The sequence below is a fragment of the Schistocerca serialis genome, chromosome 4, assembly GCF_023864345.2.
Source record: "Schistocerca serialis cubense isolate TAMUIC-IGC-003099 chromosome 4, iqSchSeri2.2, whole genome shotgun sequence".
NCBI classification, from domain to species: domain Eukaryota; kingdom Metazoa; phylum Arthropoda; class Insecta; order Orthoptera; family Acrididae; genus Schistocerca; species Schistocerca serialis.
Window position 1 is genome coordinate 472,019,421 of NC_064641.1, and position 18,737 is coordinate 472,038,157.

The window sequence follows — 18,737 nt, forward strand, 5'->3', positions numbered from 1 at the left end:
TGAAGTCAAGGAACATGGCATCTATCAAAGCCCTGTGTCCAAAACACTATGAATCTCATGGAGGAACAGAGCGGGCTGAGTTTCACAAGATCTCTGTTTGTGCAATCCATATTGATTTTTATAGAGAAGATTTATGTTTTCCAATAATGTCATAATTCTTGAGCATGAAACATGTTCCACAATTCTACAACAGATTGACATCAATAATGTAGGTCTAAAATTGCATCTGACATACGGCCCTTCTTGAAAATGGAAACGACCTCTGCTTTTTTCAGTCACTAAATACTTCATTGCTCCAGTAGTCTATGATAAACTGCTACTAGAAGAGGAGCAAGTTCTTTCACGTAATCTTTGTAGAATCTTTTAGGTATCTCATCTGGTCCTAATGCCTCTCCCCTACTAAGCAATTGTAGTTCTTTTCTGTTCCTTGGTCGCTTATCTCAATATCTGCCATTTCGACCTTTGTACTATGGCTAAAGGAGGGACTGTGTTACAATCTTTGTGGTGAAACAATTTCGAATGACTGAATTGAGTATTTTAGCCATCTCTCATTACCTTCTCTTTCAGTGCTAGTATGGTCGCTGACCAAATGAAGAGATTTTGAACTGCTTACTGATTTTACATAAGACCAAAACCTCATAGGGTTTTTACTCAGATCAGTTGACAAAATTTTACTTTTCATTGAACACTTCTCTCATGCCTCTCCTTATGCTCATTTTCGCTTTGTTCAGCTTTTGTTTGTCCGCTAGATTTTGACTTTTCTTGAATAAGAGATGAAGCTGTCTTTGTTCACGGAGCATTTTTCTAGCACGGAGGGTATTTCCCATCCCTTAAGATCTTGCTTGGAACATACTTGTCTAAGGTATACTGAACACTGCTCTTTAATTTTTTCCATTTCTGCTCCACAGCTTCATCATCATCTCTGAATATTTTATGCTGACTACTCAGATAATAGCAAACATAGCTGCCTGCATTTCTGAACATTCTTTGTAAAACACGTAGTCATAGTTATCATAGTAGTAAATTGTTGTATATGTGTTGGGAAAGAACCAGAGCTCCAATCACTGATAGAAAGCACTGAAGTTCAGATCATAGATACTGAAAACTAGCTAAAATTGTAGATAAGTTTAGGTGAAATTTTTACAAATGACGTAACAGTGTGTGGAAAATATAGAACGCAGCTGGTGTTGGTATGTTTGTTGCTGTCAGAAATAGTTTTTGCAGAAGGCTTTTGGAACATATACTTTGTTAGAACATTATGAATTATCTTGCAGAAAAAGATAAATTGACACAGTCAGCATGGATTCAGAAGATATCATTCTTGTGAAGTAGGTAATTCCTGTGTGTTAGTATGGATAGAGGTTACAATTGACAACTGGAATTAATTAATAACTGGTTCCTGTTACCGACTCCATGACTCAGATGATACAATTACTGAAAGGCTCAATGAAAACTTCAGTACCCCACTCATGTGGTTATAGTTGGTGGTGACTTCAATTTACCCTCAATATATTGGCAAAAATATATGTTCGAAGCCAGTGGTATATAAAACATCATCAGAAATTGTACTAAGTGCTTTCCCCAAAAATTATTTTGTAGCAGTTAGTTCAGGGGCCCACTTGAAGTGTAAATGGTTATGAAAATGTACTTGACCTCTTAGCAGAAAATAATCCTGAGAAAATAGGGTGCTTCATGATGGATTCAAGGATTAGCGGCCAAAAGGTCGTTGTAACAAGATTGAATACCGTAACATCCAAGCCTGCCAAATATAAGCACAAAATATATCTACTTAAGGAAAGCAGATAAAAATTTACTCATCAACTTCCTAAGAGTCAGTTTACATTCCCTCTGAACTAGCCATGCAAGTGCAGACCAGATGTGGCTCAAATTCAGAGAAATAATATTGTCAGCAATTGAGAGATTTATACCAAATAAATTAATACGAGACAGAAATGATCCCCCATGGTGCACAGAACATATCAGAATACTTTTGCGTAAGTCACAAAAAATGCATGGCAAATTTAAAAGAACACAAAACCTGCAAGAGTGGCAAAGTTTTACAGAGATTTCAATGTGAGATGCTTTTAATAGTTTTCACAAAGAAACTCTCTCTTGGAATCCGATAGAAAATCCAGAAAATTCTAGTCATATGCAAAGTACACCAGTGGCAATACACAATCAATACCTTCACTGTGTGATAGCGATGGTAATGTTACCAGTGACAGTGCCATTAAAGCGGAGTTACTAAAAACCATTTTCCGAACTTCCTCCACCAAAGAAAATGAAGTAAATATTCCAGAATTCAAATCAAGAAGTGCAGCAAACATGAATAACTTAAAAGTAGATATCCTGAGTGTTGTGAAGGAACTTAAATCAGCTAACAAAGTCAAGTCTCTTGGTCGAGGATGCATGCCAATTAGGTCCCGTTCAAAGTATGCTGATGTGATAGGTTCATAATTATAAATCATATACAACTGCTTGCTCGACAAAAGAAAGATACACTACTCAAGAAAGGAAATGGGAGTAATCCAATGAATTACAGACCCATACCACTGACATCGATTTGCAGTAGGCTTTTGGAACATATATTGTGTTTAAACATTATGAACTACCTTGCAGAAAAAGATTAATTGACACAATCACATGGATTCAGCGAAGGAACTTCAATCAGTTAATAAAGGCAAGTCTTTTGGTCGAGGATGCATGCCAGTTAGGTCCCGTTTGAAATATGTTGATATAATAGGTTCATATTTAGCTATCATATACAACTGCGTGCTCGACAAAAGAAAGGTACACCAATAGTCAAGAAAGGAAATAGGAGTAATCCAATGAATTAGACCCATACCACTGACATCAATTTGCTGTAGGCTTTTGGAACACATACTATGTTTAAACATTATGAATTACCTTGCCGAAAAAGATTGACACAATCACATGGATTCAGAAGATATCATTCTTGTGGAAAACAATTAGTTATTTTTTTCTTATGAAGTAATGAGTGTTATTGACAGGGGATCTCAAATTGATTCCATATTTCTAGATTTCCAGAAGGCTATTGACGCAATTCCTCACAGGCAACTTCTAATCAAATTGTGTACTAGATTTACAATTTCCTGTCAGGAAGGTCACAGTTCATAGTAGCTGATGAAGAGTAATGGAGAAAACCAGAAGTGATATCTGGCATTTCCCAAGGAAGTTTTATAGGCATAGGCCCTCTGCTGTTCCTACTCAATGTAAATGATTTACAAGACGATCTTAGCAGCCATCCTAGATTGTTTGCAGAATAATCAGAAGATGAAAATCAATTGGAAAATGATTTCTACTGCATACCTTTAAAGGTACGACGAGTTCAAAAATATTCAAAGAATGGCAGCTCATTTTGTGTTATTGCAAAATAGGAGGGATGGTGTCACGGATGTGATACAGGAGTTTCCATGCAAACATTAAAACAAACACATCCTTTGTTGTGGCGAGATCTTTTCAAGAAATTGCAGTCTTCAACTTTCTACTCCCCGAATGCGAAAATATTTTTTTGATGCCCACCTATGTCGGGAGAAATGATCAATGTAATAAAATAAGTGTTTATTTTTCCTGTGTGCAGTTTGAGTGGAACAGAAGAGAAATAATGTGCAAGTGATTTGACGAAACTCTGCCAGGCACATAAGTGTGAATTGCAGAGTAATGCTGTAGATGTAGATACTTGTATGTGAATAACTTAATGAGATGAGACATATGTATTAGTAAGTTTTAGTTTCAAAGTTATACCTACCTGCTATGCAAGTTATTCAAGTCCATTGATATATAACTTTAATATTATGTTTAGTTGCATTTTGTAACATTTCTTGGGTAAGAAAGTTGTTTCATAACAGAATTCTGTGACACATACTAGAATAACATAACCATTTTGTTAATATACTATTATACTGTAAATGTACTATCATTTTATACACAGATGAACAACTGAATCCATTATCTCTTCCGTACACTTGAATTTCAAAGATTTTATGTACACCATCTGTCTAAAAGTATGTTAGATTTTGCTTAGTCTCTCTCTCTCTCTTTTTTTCTCTCTCTCTCTCTCTCTCTCTCACACACACACACACACACACACACACACACACAAGTGTGCACTTCTCTTGCAGTTATTGAAGTAATTTTGGGGAGAGGGAAGTGGGATTTGCACAGTAGGGGTATTTTGCAGGAGTAGATGTAATTCAGTTATACCCATGGGTACATGGAATCAAGGCTCGGAGATCTTTGTGAAAGGAGAACCATCAAGAAATGACAAATTTTACAGTTAGGGTGGGGGAGGGGCAGTTTCATTGTCTAAGTGCCATTATATAAATAAATGGCAGATCATAAGTTAAAATGAAATAATGTTATATTTAAATAATGTTAAAACTCTGAAGCTTTCCACGCCTTTTCGAGGTTGTGCCTGAACTACCTCATTTATGACACTGCCAAATTCACTTTAGTTTTTGTTCTTTATTGCTGATTATTTTCTTTTCTAATTTTGAAAAGCGTGAAGAGACTAATCCTGCCCCATAACAGGGTATGAGTAAGACTTCCGTGGCACCAGAAGGGAATCAGCCATCCCTATGGCCATGTGTCAGTTCTGCTGTCACAGATGCACAAATTGTGGGTGTAGGCTGCCAGCCCTGGGAAAAGGGGATAGAACTTGTTTCCCCACATTGCTTCTTCCCTCTTGTGGTCCGAGTTCTTGTTTCTCTACACTTGAGGCCGAATACAACATTAAGGTGTCTACTTTTATTACAACCACAACTAATAGTCAATAAACACTGTATTGTTAAAGCAAACTATTGGTGTTCCGAATATAAAATTCCTTATACATACTGTCAGTGTAGACTCTAGAAAAGGGGAGTACTCTGGACTCTTTTATTATTCTGCAAAGATTACTTTTATGGAGAGGTTACTGTTTCTTTTTCTCAGTATTGAGCACACTCAAACACAATCTTAATTTTTCCTGTAAGTTGTAGTAACCGTAAAATTGGTTGCATGTTTTTGTAAGTAAAACCTCAGTCTGCTGTGTGACAGGGGCTTATACCCTAGTGTGAGTCCCGCAGCTATTAAGTATTTGTGTGTTGCCTATTTAATATAAAAATGAGTAATACCTTTGTAACGGTTGACAACTGAACCATGTAAAGTCCTCACAGTAAGACCTTGTTACTATGGTATGTCAATAACTGTGGTAAAATATGTCTTTGATTGTTTTAATTACGAGAGGCTTCCCGTTTAAATAATGTTTCATGTGAGGCTAGTTGCCATTAACCCTTTGCTTGTTAACATGTTAACACGTTTGACTTTGAGGAGTTTGGTGTAAGTAAAATGTCACATTTTGTTTGTTTAAAGAAATAATGTAGACAATTTTATAATAATGTATTTACCTCCTCCATATATAGACCAATATTAGCCTTGAACATTACTGAACTCAAAACATCAAGTTTATTCAAACAACTTTCCACACAATAGACATAATACATTTTTAGAAAAATCATGGTTTGCACACAGCTGTTTAGTGACTTTAGAAAACAACCAGTTTTCATCAGAAAGAAACCATCCTCAGGTATATAACATGGCATCATTTATCAGATGTGTGACAAGTCAAAACTATTAACAAGCATCATGCCATAAACCACCATGTTAGATACAACTATAATAATGGACTACTTACAACACACAGTAAGTAATGTTTGAACTATAAGGAAAGACTGAAGAGACTAAAATTTTGGCCTCTTTTAAAGAGCAACAATACAGATGTGTGCAAACCATTGTCATCTCCTCAAAGTGATGTTCAGTGTAAAAACGATTATTATTTGTTCACTCATAGAGAGTGCTGCAAACCTCTCTGGCCTGTGATGTTCTAACTTATATTGGCTCTTGAGGCTACTCACATGAAAGAATGCAAAGAGACAACAAATAAATTCAACATTAACATTTAAATAAGCTATCTCCAACTGTAGTTTGTGCTTAATTTTCGTGAGAGTTACTGAAAATTTCTTGATTATCATCTCGCTTTCTATAGACCATTATTTAATACGTACATCAAAATGTGTCCCCTTACAGTGTTCACTAGGAGTCAGTTGTTGGTGCATCCTTGTATTGACTGAGAAGTCTGTAAAGTTGTTCACAGATAATTTATTTGACAGATGTGCAATATGGTGTGTGCTGTGAGTGAGTATGTAGCTTCGAGATGCCGCCAGCAAGTATTACATTGCATGATTTAATGCCATTAACTTAAAAAAAAAAAGGTCATGTAGTCACTCTTTTTACACAGGTACGAAGAACTGTAGCAGCTCTGATTGCAGTGGCTCAAGGAAGACTAACTCTGGAAGACGTCCAGTACATGTTAGATGTACCTAGTAAAGACAGTTGGAATCCTAAGGCTGTCACAGTGCCCCCCTATGGGTTGTTCCTTGTTAACGTAGAATATGATCCACAAGATCTTTTATATGAAAGAAACTGTGATAATCAGTGGACAGAGAACAACAATTTGTAGAGATGTGTTAGATGTTTATAAATCTTGCAATGAGCTTCTTGAGTAGTTTGATACAAAAAAAGCAACATCTTCGGCCTTGTCAAACCACAGTAACTTCTCCAGATGGCAGAGTTCACAAAGAGATTATTAAAGATGGTAAATGCGTGCACTTGCCACAGACAGATTCATTAGCACCTGGCTATGTTGTTGATACGAATCCTGATCTGCAGGTTGCTCTTGTATTACCAGGTCTTTGCTGTGGCTCCCAGGATGTTGTACAAGATGTTAATCTTCTTCATAATTATGGAATAACACACATATTAAGTTTAGGTGTGAGAGTTGAACAGTTTGATGGTTTTGAGTATAAATTTGTTGAAGCTCTGGATCTACCTGACACAGACATTGTATCATTTTTAGAGCCAAGCTTTGAGTTTTTAAAAAAAGTGAAAGACAGTAATGGATGTGTGTTTATTCACTGCAATGCTGGTATATCTAGGTCTGCTACTCTTGTAATAGCTTACCTCATTAAAGAATGTGGTATGACATTTACAGAAGCATTTGCATACTTGAAGGAGAGAAGGGAAGCAATTAGACCAAATGATGGGTTCATCAAACAACTTAAACAGTACGAAAATTCATTAAAAACCACAATTTAATAGTATCAACATTGATATATTATATTATAATAATCTCCAGTGTAAAAACAAATTTGGAATGTGTGCAAAAATATAAATAATTATATAATGTATGTATATATTAAGTACATCAGTATAAATTATCAGGTCCCCAGTGAATTCAGTATGAGCAAATTCTTACAGTATTAAAACCCCTTCAGAGTCTCCAAATTAAAACAGCTTGTTAAAAAAGAATTGAAAAGTTTAAATATTTTTTACAAATATACATTTCATATACATTTTCCATTATAGTTTGTACATTCTTGTTACATTGGCTAAGCCACTAAGCTGTGGAATGGTACACGATGACTTCTGCACCTTTGTTCATTCTCCATTTAAGGGTGTTTTTTTTTTTTTTTTTTTTAGGAAAAACATTCTTCATAAACACATTTTGTTCATTGGCAATGAATGCCATAAATCGACACTGTGATGTTGTAGTACTGTGACTTTTATGATTACAATATCCTGAGTCATCAATATCTTAATGGTACAGGGTGTTATAAGATCTAAGCCTGCTGGATAAAATTACTCTCAACTTCATGATGGAAGTCCATTTAGAAGTTAAAACTGTTGTGATTCAAATAATTCCTTTAGGTCACATTCAACTGAGATTATATTACAGTGATGAAGGTGCTGCTTGTGATGCATAAATTTATTTGGACTGATTAGTTTTGACGAAAGCAGAGCATCCTTGTACTTGAATAACAGCAACATATTTTAAGTAAGCAGGGTTATTTCATCAACTCAGCAAGAGGTCTTATGTTACTAATACTCTACCAACATATGTAAATGCCTAAAAATAAATGCTATTAATACTGAGCATACACCAACAAGGAATTTTCATTCCTTACATAAACTTAAGAAAACAAAATTAGATGCTGAACATCACAGCAAACAAAAATGAGGAAAGGTACTGCTTGCCTGTAGCTGAATGATGTATGGCATGTCCCCCCCGCCCCCACGAACACACACACACACACACACACACACACACACACACACACACACACACGTGTATACATAAAATAAAATAAAAATAACTGATAACTGAATGGTAGTAAAATCAATGAACAAGTATGTGTAGTGTTGTCCCACACCAGTCAGCTACAGGTAGATGACATTATAAAGAAATTTAAATTTTGTCTGAACATAATGTGTGTGATGTTTCTGTGCAGGTGGTATGGAACAGACGTAAAGTAAGGAATCTTATAATACAATCCACTTTACAAGAATGTTATTTTCTTTCTGTATTAAATCATAATATTTAACTTTGTGTGTTCAAGTAACATATTACATTGTGTTGTAAATTAAGCCATTGTGCATGGAATTAGTTATCTGAGGAATTTTCATATCAGCAAATATAAATTTTATTTACTGAGCTCTTGAAGGAAGACATTGTTAACTGCACTTGTCTTATTTATAAACAGAAAAATTACATGTTACATGAAAAATAAATGCATTAAAAAATATACATATAATTCGCTGTCCTTCCATCCCTGCCACATATTATGATAAAAATGAGTCTGTAAGAAGTGTTAAAAAGATGGTTTGACAGACTACCTTCAGGTTCTTTTCCTTTTCATAAGAATGTGAAACAAAAATGCAAGGTAGTGAGCAGAAGTAACTGCTCAAAATTTTCAAATTCACACGTAATTTTACAAAATTTAATATGGTCAGTTGCAAATGCCTTCAAATTACTACTACTGCTGCTGCTGCTGCTGCTGCAAGAGAATGATATGCCAAAGAGCAGCAGGGGAATCACAATGAAAATACGACAGCAGTGAGTAGTAGTCCTTGTAAAGGAAGGGAGGTTGACAAGATCACAAAATTTAATGTAATGTTTTCATCAATAAATGTGTAATACTGAGAAAGGCGATGTTCCCCTGGTTAACTGAGACAAATTCTGGGTAAATAGTGTGTGTTTGGTTGCATGTAATGGATGGTGTTCTATTTGTAAGATGACTGATTTTATGTATATAAAAAAAGTAGTTTCACAATATGCATACAAAGACAGGTTGGCATAAACTCAGCAACTTCTACTGAATTTTGGATTTGGCAACAACGAAAGCCTCCAGACAAGGTCTGATTTTTGTGGTGTGTGTGTGTGTGTGTGTGTGTGTGTGTGTGAGAGAGAGAGAGAGAGAGAGAGAGAGAGAGAGAGAGAGAGAGAAAACACAATTCCTCAGGTTTCTCAAAGTAGACAACTAACAAGTATTTTTAATTGATGTCACAATCTGTCAGCAACCTTACAATCGGTGTTCCGCCTCCCATAAAGGTGTGATGACTAAGGACTGACAGAAAGTGCAGAAAATCTCTTGATGTCAAAGTATACTCTTTAAATTGATTCCCATAGAAAAATCTTGAAACAAGTTACTAGAAACAACCAAGCAATGAAACATCACCATATTTACATTGGGGACAAGTTTTACAACTTGCACAAAAAGATCTTTCTGTGGGTTAGAGAGAGAGAGAGGATACAGACACATTACAGAAGGTATCATGTATGTTCAGTATGGCCCACGTATCACTTGTGAGCTCATTTAAAAGATTTCTTAAATTTATTTCTTAATATTATTAATGTCTTATTGACAATGATGCCATCAGACAGAGACACATGGAGATCAGCATTCTAAGCAAATCCTGGTGTGTGTTAACGGCTGTTCTTCTCTATTAAGTACTATAAAAATATGTTTAGTATGATGGTGCCATATATACATTTTCAAATGAAACAACCTAACTTCAAACAGCAGTACGCAAGCTGGCTCCCCTAGCAGGAAGTGAATTACTTTTAGCAGGTACCTCCCGAGAATGAGAATGAGCAACAACAATTGAAAGGCACTGCACCCATTCTTCTGCATTTTTACCATCCTTTGGTTTCAGTATGAGTGACTGGTCTCCAGTAAATATCTCAAATGCTTTTGGGATATTGCGAGCACCTCTGCTCACTTTAACACTCCTTATTTGGTTTACTTCTATAGGGGTAACATCCTTGTCATCTTTCTGGAAGAAAACAATGGAATGGAAGATAATGAATCATATAATAATGTGAACACTTATCAGACTCTATTGCAGACTAAAACTTAATCAAATTATTTTCTTCACATCTTTGATCACAATTTCTTAACTGTCCACACTATTAATTTTGTTTAGCACTGAACAAAATTGATTACATGGACTTTTAGAAAACCGATCAATGACTGTGAATAAAATGGTTTGAATATTCCCAGTATTCCTTAACTAATGATATGTTGCAATTAGTAAGACATAATGTTTACAAATAATATTGTAAACTATAAATACAAGGCAGAAAGGGTAGCGGAGATCAAAAGTTATTAGCTGGATAGTACAAATTACTGAAAAAACTAATCACTTGGTGCCAACCTGTATAAGATATTTGTTGCTATATCATCACTTATCTTTAAAGGTGGAACTAACATTTGTTGGTGACAAATATCAATAAAACTGCACCTTCTAATTTTTCAAACTGACTTATAATCTATTGTCTCATATAATATAATCTATTGTGTTATATTGCTGTTGCTGATCTAATCGTGATCTGTGTGTTTTTGGACTTTCTCTTGTTCACTGTGGATGTGATTGAATGCTGCAACTATGGCATAAACTAAACAAAGTTGTTGTAGAAACAGCCATCAATCACAATTTTATTTAAAATTCTCATATACTCGGCTTACAATCCTCAACAAGTGACACATATAAAAACTGAGAGATTATATTGTAAAGTACATGTAAATAGTTGTAATAACATCACAGCAACAAGGAGTGATCAAATTTTTTGATGACTGCAAATAAACGGGCGTGAAAAACTTCTGCATGATGTGTCGCTGCCATGAACGCAGCTTGATGAAACTTAGAGCATACATAAAAAGAACTGCTACAGTATAGTACAGAAGGTAACTGAAAAAATTAGCAGTGAGAGGAGCAGAAGTGACACTTTTACTCAAAAGAACAATTACACTGTAGTCACTGTGATTTATGATGGACATTACAAAAGACGGAACAAGGTTCTTAATAGGATGTGTGATCACCATCGATAGCAACATGTTCCCATGCTGGCCTAAGGGTAGTAATGAGTGCTTGTGGCAGGGCATCCATTCCTCTACCAGTGTGGCTGACAACTGCTATATGATCGATCGTGTACGTGGACGTGCTGCAATATGTCTCCCTAATGCTTCACACACTTGCTTAACGGTATTTACGTTGGGGAAATGGGCAAGTTAGTCTAGTAGATTTGCTGAATATCCTCTTGTTCCAAGAGCTCCTCCTCCTGCTCCTGCTACTCTGATGCAGTTGCACACTGTCATCCTTAAAAACAACGATTGCACAATGTCATCCTTAAAAATGAAGTCGGGGTCATATACCCCTGAAAAGACACACATGAGGAGGAAGTACAGCATCACAATAATGTTGCCCAGTGCGCGTGTGTGTGTGTGTGTGTGTGTGGGGGGGGGGGGGGGGGTCGCGCATGCACGTGTGTGTTCAAAGATTTGGAGGTCAGTATGCTCATGCAACATTACATGGATCATGAAAACAATCATGTTCAACAATGTTCTTGGATATATTTCGTGTTCCCACTTCTTGCCTTATGAGGGTACAACCAGAATAATCCGAGAGGAGCATGCATGTGACCACACCTCATTGGTCCAGTCCCTATGCTCTTGGCACCATTATAAACAGTGCCTCTGATGTGTGGATGTCAACAGAACAGAAAATACTGCTTGTTGGGCAGAGGCTATTCCCATGCTGTTACCACGCCAATGTGAAGTATCAGATTGCATGCTTCAGAGTCCTATTCAATGTGGTTGCCATTGCTGCTGCTGTTTGACGCGAGTCCGTTCATGTCTGTTGCACAATGCAGCAGTCACTGCATCTTTAGTTGACTGTGGTCATCCACCTTCCCTGCTTCCAGAAACAGTGCCTTGGTTCAGAACACTCCCCATGCATGTGAAACAAAGCTGTGAGCAATACCAAACTCCTGGGCTACACTCATCCCACTTTGTCTTTCTTCCAGTTTCCCGATGATTCTTGCCCATATAAAGTCATCCAAATATTTTCTCCATGCCATGTTGACAATGAAGACCACCACCATAGTTCACAGTAACTGCTAGCTGATTGACACACACTGTGTTTTCCCATTTCTTCAACTGCTTTATGTTATGGGGCCAGGCCCACTGGGCACTATAGTCAAACTAATCTCATGCCATGTGACGTCCAGGTTTCTGTGCACGACTGAGAGTCCTCTGGCAAAATGCTCCTGCACTTCATTCATTCCCACCGAGCTGTTCGTATGTTATGTTGCTTTATCGATATTGTCCTCAAGTATTGCCCATGCCATTTCAAGTAAAAATAATGACTGGTTGTGTTTCTTCCATAATTGCCTATAATTTTAGAACTTCTTCATGAAGTAAATAAAAACAGAAAATTAACAAAGTGATTAATGGAAAATCTCATATAAGATATGAAACAAATACTTATCTCTTTGTTAAAATTAACAAAGTGACAGACAGGCTGCTCAGACCTTACATATTACCAAATGCAACATCTAGAACAGTTGCTGGAAAAACAGATAAAGAAAACATAACACGTAGTTTTTGGAATGACAGGTTTCTTCTTCAGGGTGAGAAAAGAGGAAAACATTTGTAAGGTCAGTTAGAATAGGGGTTAACAAGTAACCATAAGGTATTAGGAGTAAGGTGAACACAGGTGCATATATTATTTATTCACTGATGGCAATGACAGAATAGTTTCTACACAACAAATGAAATATGAACAGGTCACGGATACAAGTGGCATTCAATAAGTAACGCAACACTTCTATTTTCTCAGTCAATTCAGTTTGAAAAATTGAGGAATTTGTTGTGGGACATAGTGGAATATTTGCATTTCAGTCCCTTCTGATAAGTGGCAGCACTATATGTAAGCCTTCAAAGTAAACCAAAGCATTGCAGATATTTGTAGGTGCTTGCATAATGTCTACAGAGATCTGGCAGTGAACAAAAGCAGGGTGACTCTTTGAGTGAGGCGCCTGTCATCATCAGAACGAGGTTGTGCAATCCTGTCTGATCTCCCACATGCCAACCAGCCACACATACCTGTCTCTCCTGCAACGTTGGAATGTGCAGACACTCTTTTGAGGTGATCGACAGGACATATTCAAACACCTCGCTGCATGACTGGATGTCTCTGTTGGTAGTGCTGACCCTCATTCCACCAGTTGAGATACACAAAGGTGTGTACCCACTGGGTTCCTTGCCACTTAACAGATGACTATAAAGGGCAATGAAGGACCATCTATGTGGAATCAGAGCTAAAACTTCGCTGGACTATTCTTCCTCATTTCCCCCCCCCCCCCCCTCCCCTCCCCTCTCCCGCAGCCTGAATCTCGCATCTTCTGACTTCCATCTGTTTGGCCCAATGAAGGATGCACTCTGTGGGGAGCTGTATGAGGATGATGGTGAGGAATGCAGTAAGATGGCATAAGTCCAGTGCCTTGAACAGAGATTATGTTAAGAAACAGGGTTCTGTAGGCAAAAGAGTGGGGAATAATATGGTGTATTATGATCCTGAATAAAACCAACCTAAATTAAGAAAAAAATGGTTTGTGTAACATAATGATCACCCCTCGTAATTACTGAACACATCAAAACTACACGTAATGCTGCAGACAGTTACTGTATGTGTATTCTGAGAGCCACAGTAACTACTTTTATTCATTACTGGGTATCAGTCATATTTCCCACGCCTAAACACTTCACTTCAGCTACACCTCAAACTTGCATCAAAAGCAACTAGGCAAGGATAAACCAGTTACTGTTGTTTTAAAGTAATAACATGAAATAATCGCTTTTACAACTAATAACAAGCACACTGCACCAAACTTTGGCTGAGTGCCAGACAAGTAGTATCGATAGACATTTTAGTATCTAGATGAAACATGACTGTATCTTCAAGATTAAAGTAGTAAATAACAACAGATCATACGCTGCCACGGTGTATTTCTTAGTTCTCCGACTCGGACATATTTTAAGATAAGTTTAAAGGTAAAACTATGTTTTAAAAAAACTATGTTCTTATTTATAGTGGTTGACTTCACAGCTTGTCATTTGTATTTACACAAGGGTAATTAGTATATTTCTTGTATTACTACATTATAACTTTATTCTTAAAATTTACATATGCAGTATAGTTGGAGCTGGGGATGTATTAGGGTGCATAGTGGGAATGGCACATAAAGGAACTGGGAATCTATTTTATAGCTTCAGAAGCTACTGCACTAAACACATCTATGATTATATTAAATGCTGTGTCTAATATAATTACTGTGGTTCAATGGCTAGTATATTTAACTATTAGTGTAAAGGTTCCATGTTCATTCAACACCTACATCTACACTCGCCAAATCATTGTACCATGAACGGCAGTACATTTTATTGTACCACATATTAAGGTTTCTTCTTGGAGCATGGGAATAATGACTGCTTGTACTCATATGCCTCTGTGCAAGTTGTTATTTGTCTTATCTGAATGATGTCTGTAGATTATTTGCCGTTTCTGTCCTGAAAAACTATTTGTGAAGTTTTCTAAGCGGATTATTGCAAGGATATTTGAAGAAAAATTTGTTAACATCGAGTATAGATTTAAATGTCAGGAAGTCGTTTCTGAAAGTATTTGTATGGAGTGTAGCCATGTATGGAAAACGATAAATAGTTTAGACAAGAAGTGAATAGAAGCTTTCGAAATGTGGTGCTACAGAAGAATGCTGAAGATTAGATGGGTACATCACATAACTAATCTGGAGGTAATGAATAGAATTGGGGAGAAGATGAGCTTGTGGCACAACTTGACTATAAGAAGAGATCGGTAGGTAGGACATGTTCTGAGGCATAAAGGGATCACCAATTTAGTACTGGAGGGCAGCGTGGTGGGTAAAAATCACAGAGGGAGCCAAGAAATGAATACACTAAGCAGATTCAGAAGGATGTAGGCTGCAGTAGGTACTAGGAGATGAAGAAGCTTGCACAGGATAGAGTAGCATGGAGAGCTGCATCAAACCAGTCTCAGGACTGAAGACCACAACAACAACATGTTTTTTACTACTATATGAGTGGCTGCTAGAAGGTTTTCCAACATTTCTTTCACTCTCATCAGTCAAACAAGCCAGTGACTGGGACTCTTCAGGCTTTCCTGGAAAATCTACTATTACAGCTTTCCTGCCATACTCTGGTGGTATTTCCTCAAGTATCACAAGAATCCTCAACATATAAATTAGATGTGTATTTCATTCCCCAGTGAAACTGAAGAATTTGTTATGTCCCATCAAAGATAACCTTGGACTCAGGAAACAAAGTGTGTACGGGATCCCCATGAGTGAGGAATGATGTACCATATATTGCCCAAACTTGTTGTGGGGTGGTAGACTGATGTGATGAACATCATTGTCATACTCCTCTGGGATACCGAAATAAACCAGCACGAGCAGAACACTGCTTTTAGTATAGGATACTGCATGAAGTAAGAAAAGAACAATTATATCTTCAGCTTCATCTTTCTGGCATTGCATGAAAAAAGGAGGCAATACACATTTACATGCTCTCTCAGCCACACTGGGGGCTCATGCAGCCTCCACCAGTCCACTTCCTGAGGCCCCATCCCTCTTGACGCATGCTTCTGGGCACAATCCTGCATGGAACACAGTGTAGGTCAGGCCCTTCTGTCTCACGCCTCATATATCTGTCCATCAGGAAGAGAGCTCTGCACGCTTTTGACAGCTGTCCATGCGTTTCCTTCTGGTCTCCTCTGCCGCACACAATATGGAAGTTTCCTCTTCGCATGGCAGAATGCCCAGTCTCTCTCGAGCGGGAGTCTCTCTGCAATCTTGTCAGATAGTCATGCCAGGCACCTGCTGATCCTTAACTGCACCTTCCAACTGGGCAGAACCCCACGCACCTCCACTGTATCCAGACCACCTCTGCCACTGACCCGGGCCGTTAGGCTCAAATGCCAACATATCATCGGCCTCGCCATTCTGTGGTACTACATCTGTCTCACTGCTGCATAATTTCCCTACCCCGTTGCCACACTGCCTACCTCGTCTTCGGTTTTCATCCTTGCCTCTGTGCCTTACTTCCTCGAAATAACTTTGCCATCTCTCCTTTAAGGCTTTAAGGGGAAAGGGATGTAGAACAACAGTTTGGTACCCCTAGACAATATGGCTGTACCAGCCAGACAGGTTGGGCAGCAACTTGCAGTTGTTTGCTGCTTATGATGTGGTGTATGGGAAAATGTCAAAGACGAGTGACTGCACAAAACACAGCTATGATTATACTAAATGGTGTGTCTAATAGCATTATGTGGTCCAATGGAATATGTAGTTAATTATTAGTGTATAGGTCCCTTGTTCATTCAACACCTACATCTACACTTGACATATCATTGTGCCATGTGTGACAGTACATTTTATGGTACCATATATTAAGGTTTCTTCTTGTGATGACTTAGACAAAATTTCTAGATGGTGTGATGAATGGCATTTGTCTCTAAATGTAGAAAAATGTAAGTTAATGCAGATTAGTAGGAGAAACAAACCTGTAATGTTCAGATACAGCATTAGTAGTGCCCTGCTTGACACAATCACATCAGTTCAATAACTGGGCATCACGTTCCAAAGTCATATAAGGTGGAACAAGCATGTGAGGATTATGGTAGGGAAGGTGAATGGTCAACTTTGGTTTATTGGGGGAATTTTAGGAAAGTGCGGTTCTTTTGTAAAGGAGACTGCATAAAGGACACCAGTGTGACCCATCCTTGAGTACGGTTTGAGTGTTTGGGATCTAAAACAGGTTGGATTAAAGGAAGACATTGAAGCAATTCAGAGGCGGGATGCACGATGTTTTACCAGTAGGTTCAAACAATATGCAAGTGTTATGGATATGCTTTGGGAATTCAAATGGGAATCCTTGGAGAGAAGGCGACATCCTTTTTGAGGAACCCTGCCTGACTCTGTTCACACCTCCATCCAACTGAGATCCACCCCCACTGCCCCCAATTCACTCCCTGTTAATTTTCCAGAATTTCTTAACATTGAACCTTGCCTCATCATCAATCCCCAAATTCCTCAACATGCAAATTAACCTTACATCTGCAGAAAGAACTGCAGTTAGTAGGTTTGATATAGATGGAGGTACCGATGTACCCATCTTTGAGGTGGAGGTCAACATCTAGGAAGATGGCGATCCGAATCAACTGCCCCCAAACCAGTCCCCATTAACTTTCCAGAATTTCTTAACCTTGAACCTTGCCTCACCATTATCCTCCAAATCCCTCAACATGCAAACTAACCTTACATCTGCAGAAAGAACCGCAGTCCACCATCTAAAAATCGATCCTGACCTCATAATCCTACCTGCGGACAAACGCACCACCACTGTTTTTTGAACAGCAAGGATTACCTGGCAGAGGAAGGACTCCGCCAACTGTCAGATACATCCGCCTAAAAACCTTGCCACAGTGACTCCATCCCAGAAATCCAGCAGGATCTCCAGTCTCTCCTCAAATCCTTAGACTCAAGAACCTCTCCCCGCAGTCCATCCCTCCCCTCACTCCTGCCACTCCTACTCTCTACAGCTTCCTAAAGACCATAAACCTGAACACCCAAAATGCCCCATTGTGGCTGGTTACTGTGCCCCCACTGAGAGAATCTCTGGTCTCATAGATCAACACCTTCAGCCTATTACCCGGAACCTACCCTCTTCTATAACAGATATCAACCATTTCCTCCACTGACTCTACACAGTTCCTGTCCCTTTACCACCCACCCATTTGCTTCACCTGGTCCTACTCAACCCAACAAGCCACCTTTCTAGATGTTGACCTCAAACATGGCTACATCAGTACCTCTGCCCATATCAAACATACTAAACACCAGCAATACCTCCACTTCAACAGCTGCCACCCATTCCATACCAAGAAGTCTCTTCCATACAGCCTAGACACCTGTGGTTGTCACATCTGCAGTCTCCCTCTCGAAATATACCAACAGTCTCACTGAGACCTTTACAGACTGTAATTACCCTTCCGACCTTGTACAAAAACAAATCTGTCGTGCCTTATCTTTCCAGTCAGTCATTACTTCCCACAATTTCACCGTTCGGCCAAAGAGGAGCATTCCCAGGCCTGGAGCTACTGAATTACATTCTGCACCAGGGTTTTGACCTCTTGTAGTGCCCTGAGATGAGAAATGTCCTGTCCACTATCATTCCCAACCCTTCCACAGTGCCACAGTGGCAGTCCACCGTCCACCGAACCTACACGATATACTTGTCCATCCCTACACATTCCCTGCTTGCAACCCTTTACCTCATGGCTCATATCCCTGTAGTAGACCTAGATGCAAGTTCTGTCCCATGCATCCTCCCACCGGCATCTACCCCAGTCCATCTTCTATCCCATCAAAGGTGGGGCTACCTGTGAAACAAGCCGTCTGTATGCATGAATGGCCACTGACAAACTGTGGCCAAGGAACAACCGTACCACCCTGTTGCTGAAGATGA

The 18,737-nt window shown here is 38.4% G+C and overlaps 3 protein-coding genes across 7 annotated transcripts in view; 2 read left to right on the plus strand and 1 right to left on the minus strand.

Annotated features, from left to right (window-relative positions):
* Positions 1–6,517, plus strand: part of LOC126475142 (tRNA pseudouridine synthase-like 1) — an 87,988-nt gene extending 81,471 nt beyond the window's left edge. For all 3 annotated transcript variants that reach the window (XM_050102754.1, XM_050102752.1, XM_050102755.1), the window contains one exon: positions 6,296–6,517. In XM_050102754.1, the coding sequence (XP_049958711.1) occupies positions 6,296–6,517 (222 nt within the window). The remainder of the gene's footprint in view (positions 1–6,295) is intronic.
* An 11-nt stretch (positions 6,518–6,528) lies between these two features.
* Positions 6,529–8,182, plus strand: LOC126475143 (dual specificity protein phosphatase 19). Its single transcript, XM_050102756.1, has one exon. It carries the CDS (start codon positions 6,529–6,531, stop codon positions 7,150–7,152), a length of 624 nt encoding a protein of 207 aa, XP_049958713.1. The 3' UTR covers positions 7,153–8,182.
* Positions 7,490–18,737, minus strand: part of LOC126475141 (protein melted) — a 268,693-nt gene continuing 257,445 nt past the window's right edge. For all 3 annotated transcript variants that reach the window (XM_050102749.1, XM_050102748.1, XM_050102750.1), the window contains one exon: positions 7,490–10,170. In XM_050102749.1, the coding sequence (XP_049958706.1) occupies positions 9,910–10,170 (261 nt within the window). In that variant the 3' untranslated portion in view covers positions 7,490–9,909. The remainder of the gene's footprint in view (positions 10,171–18,737) is intronic.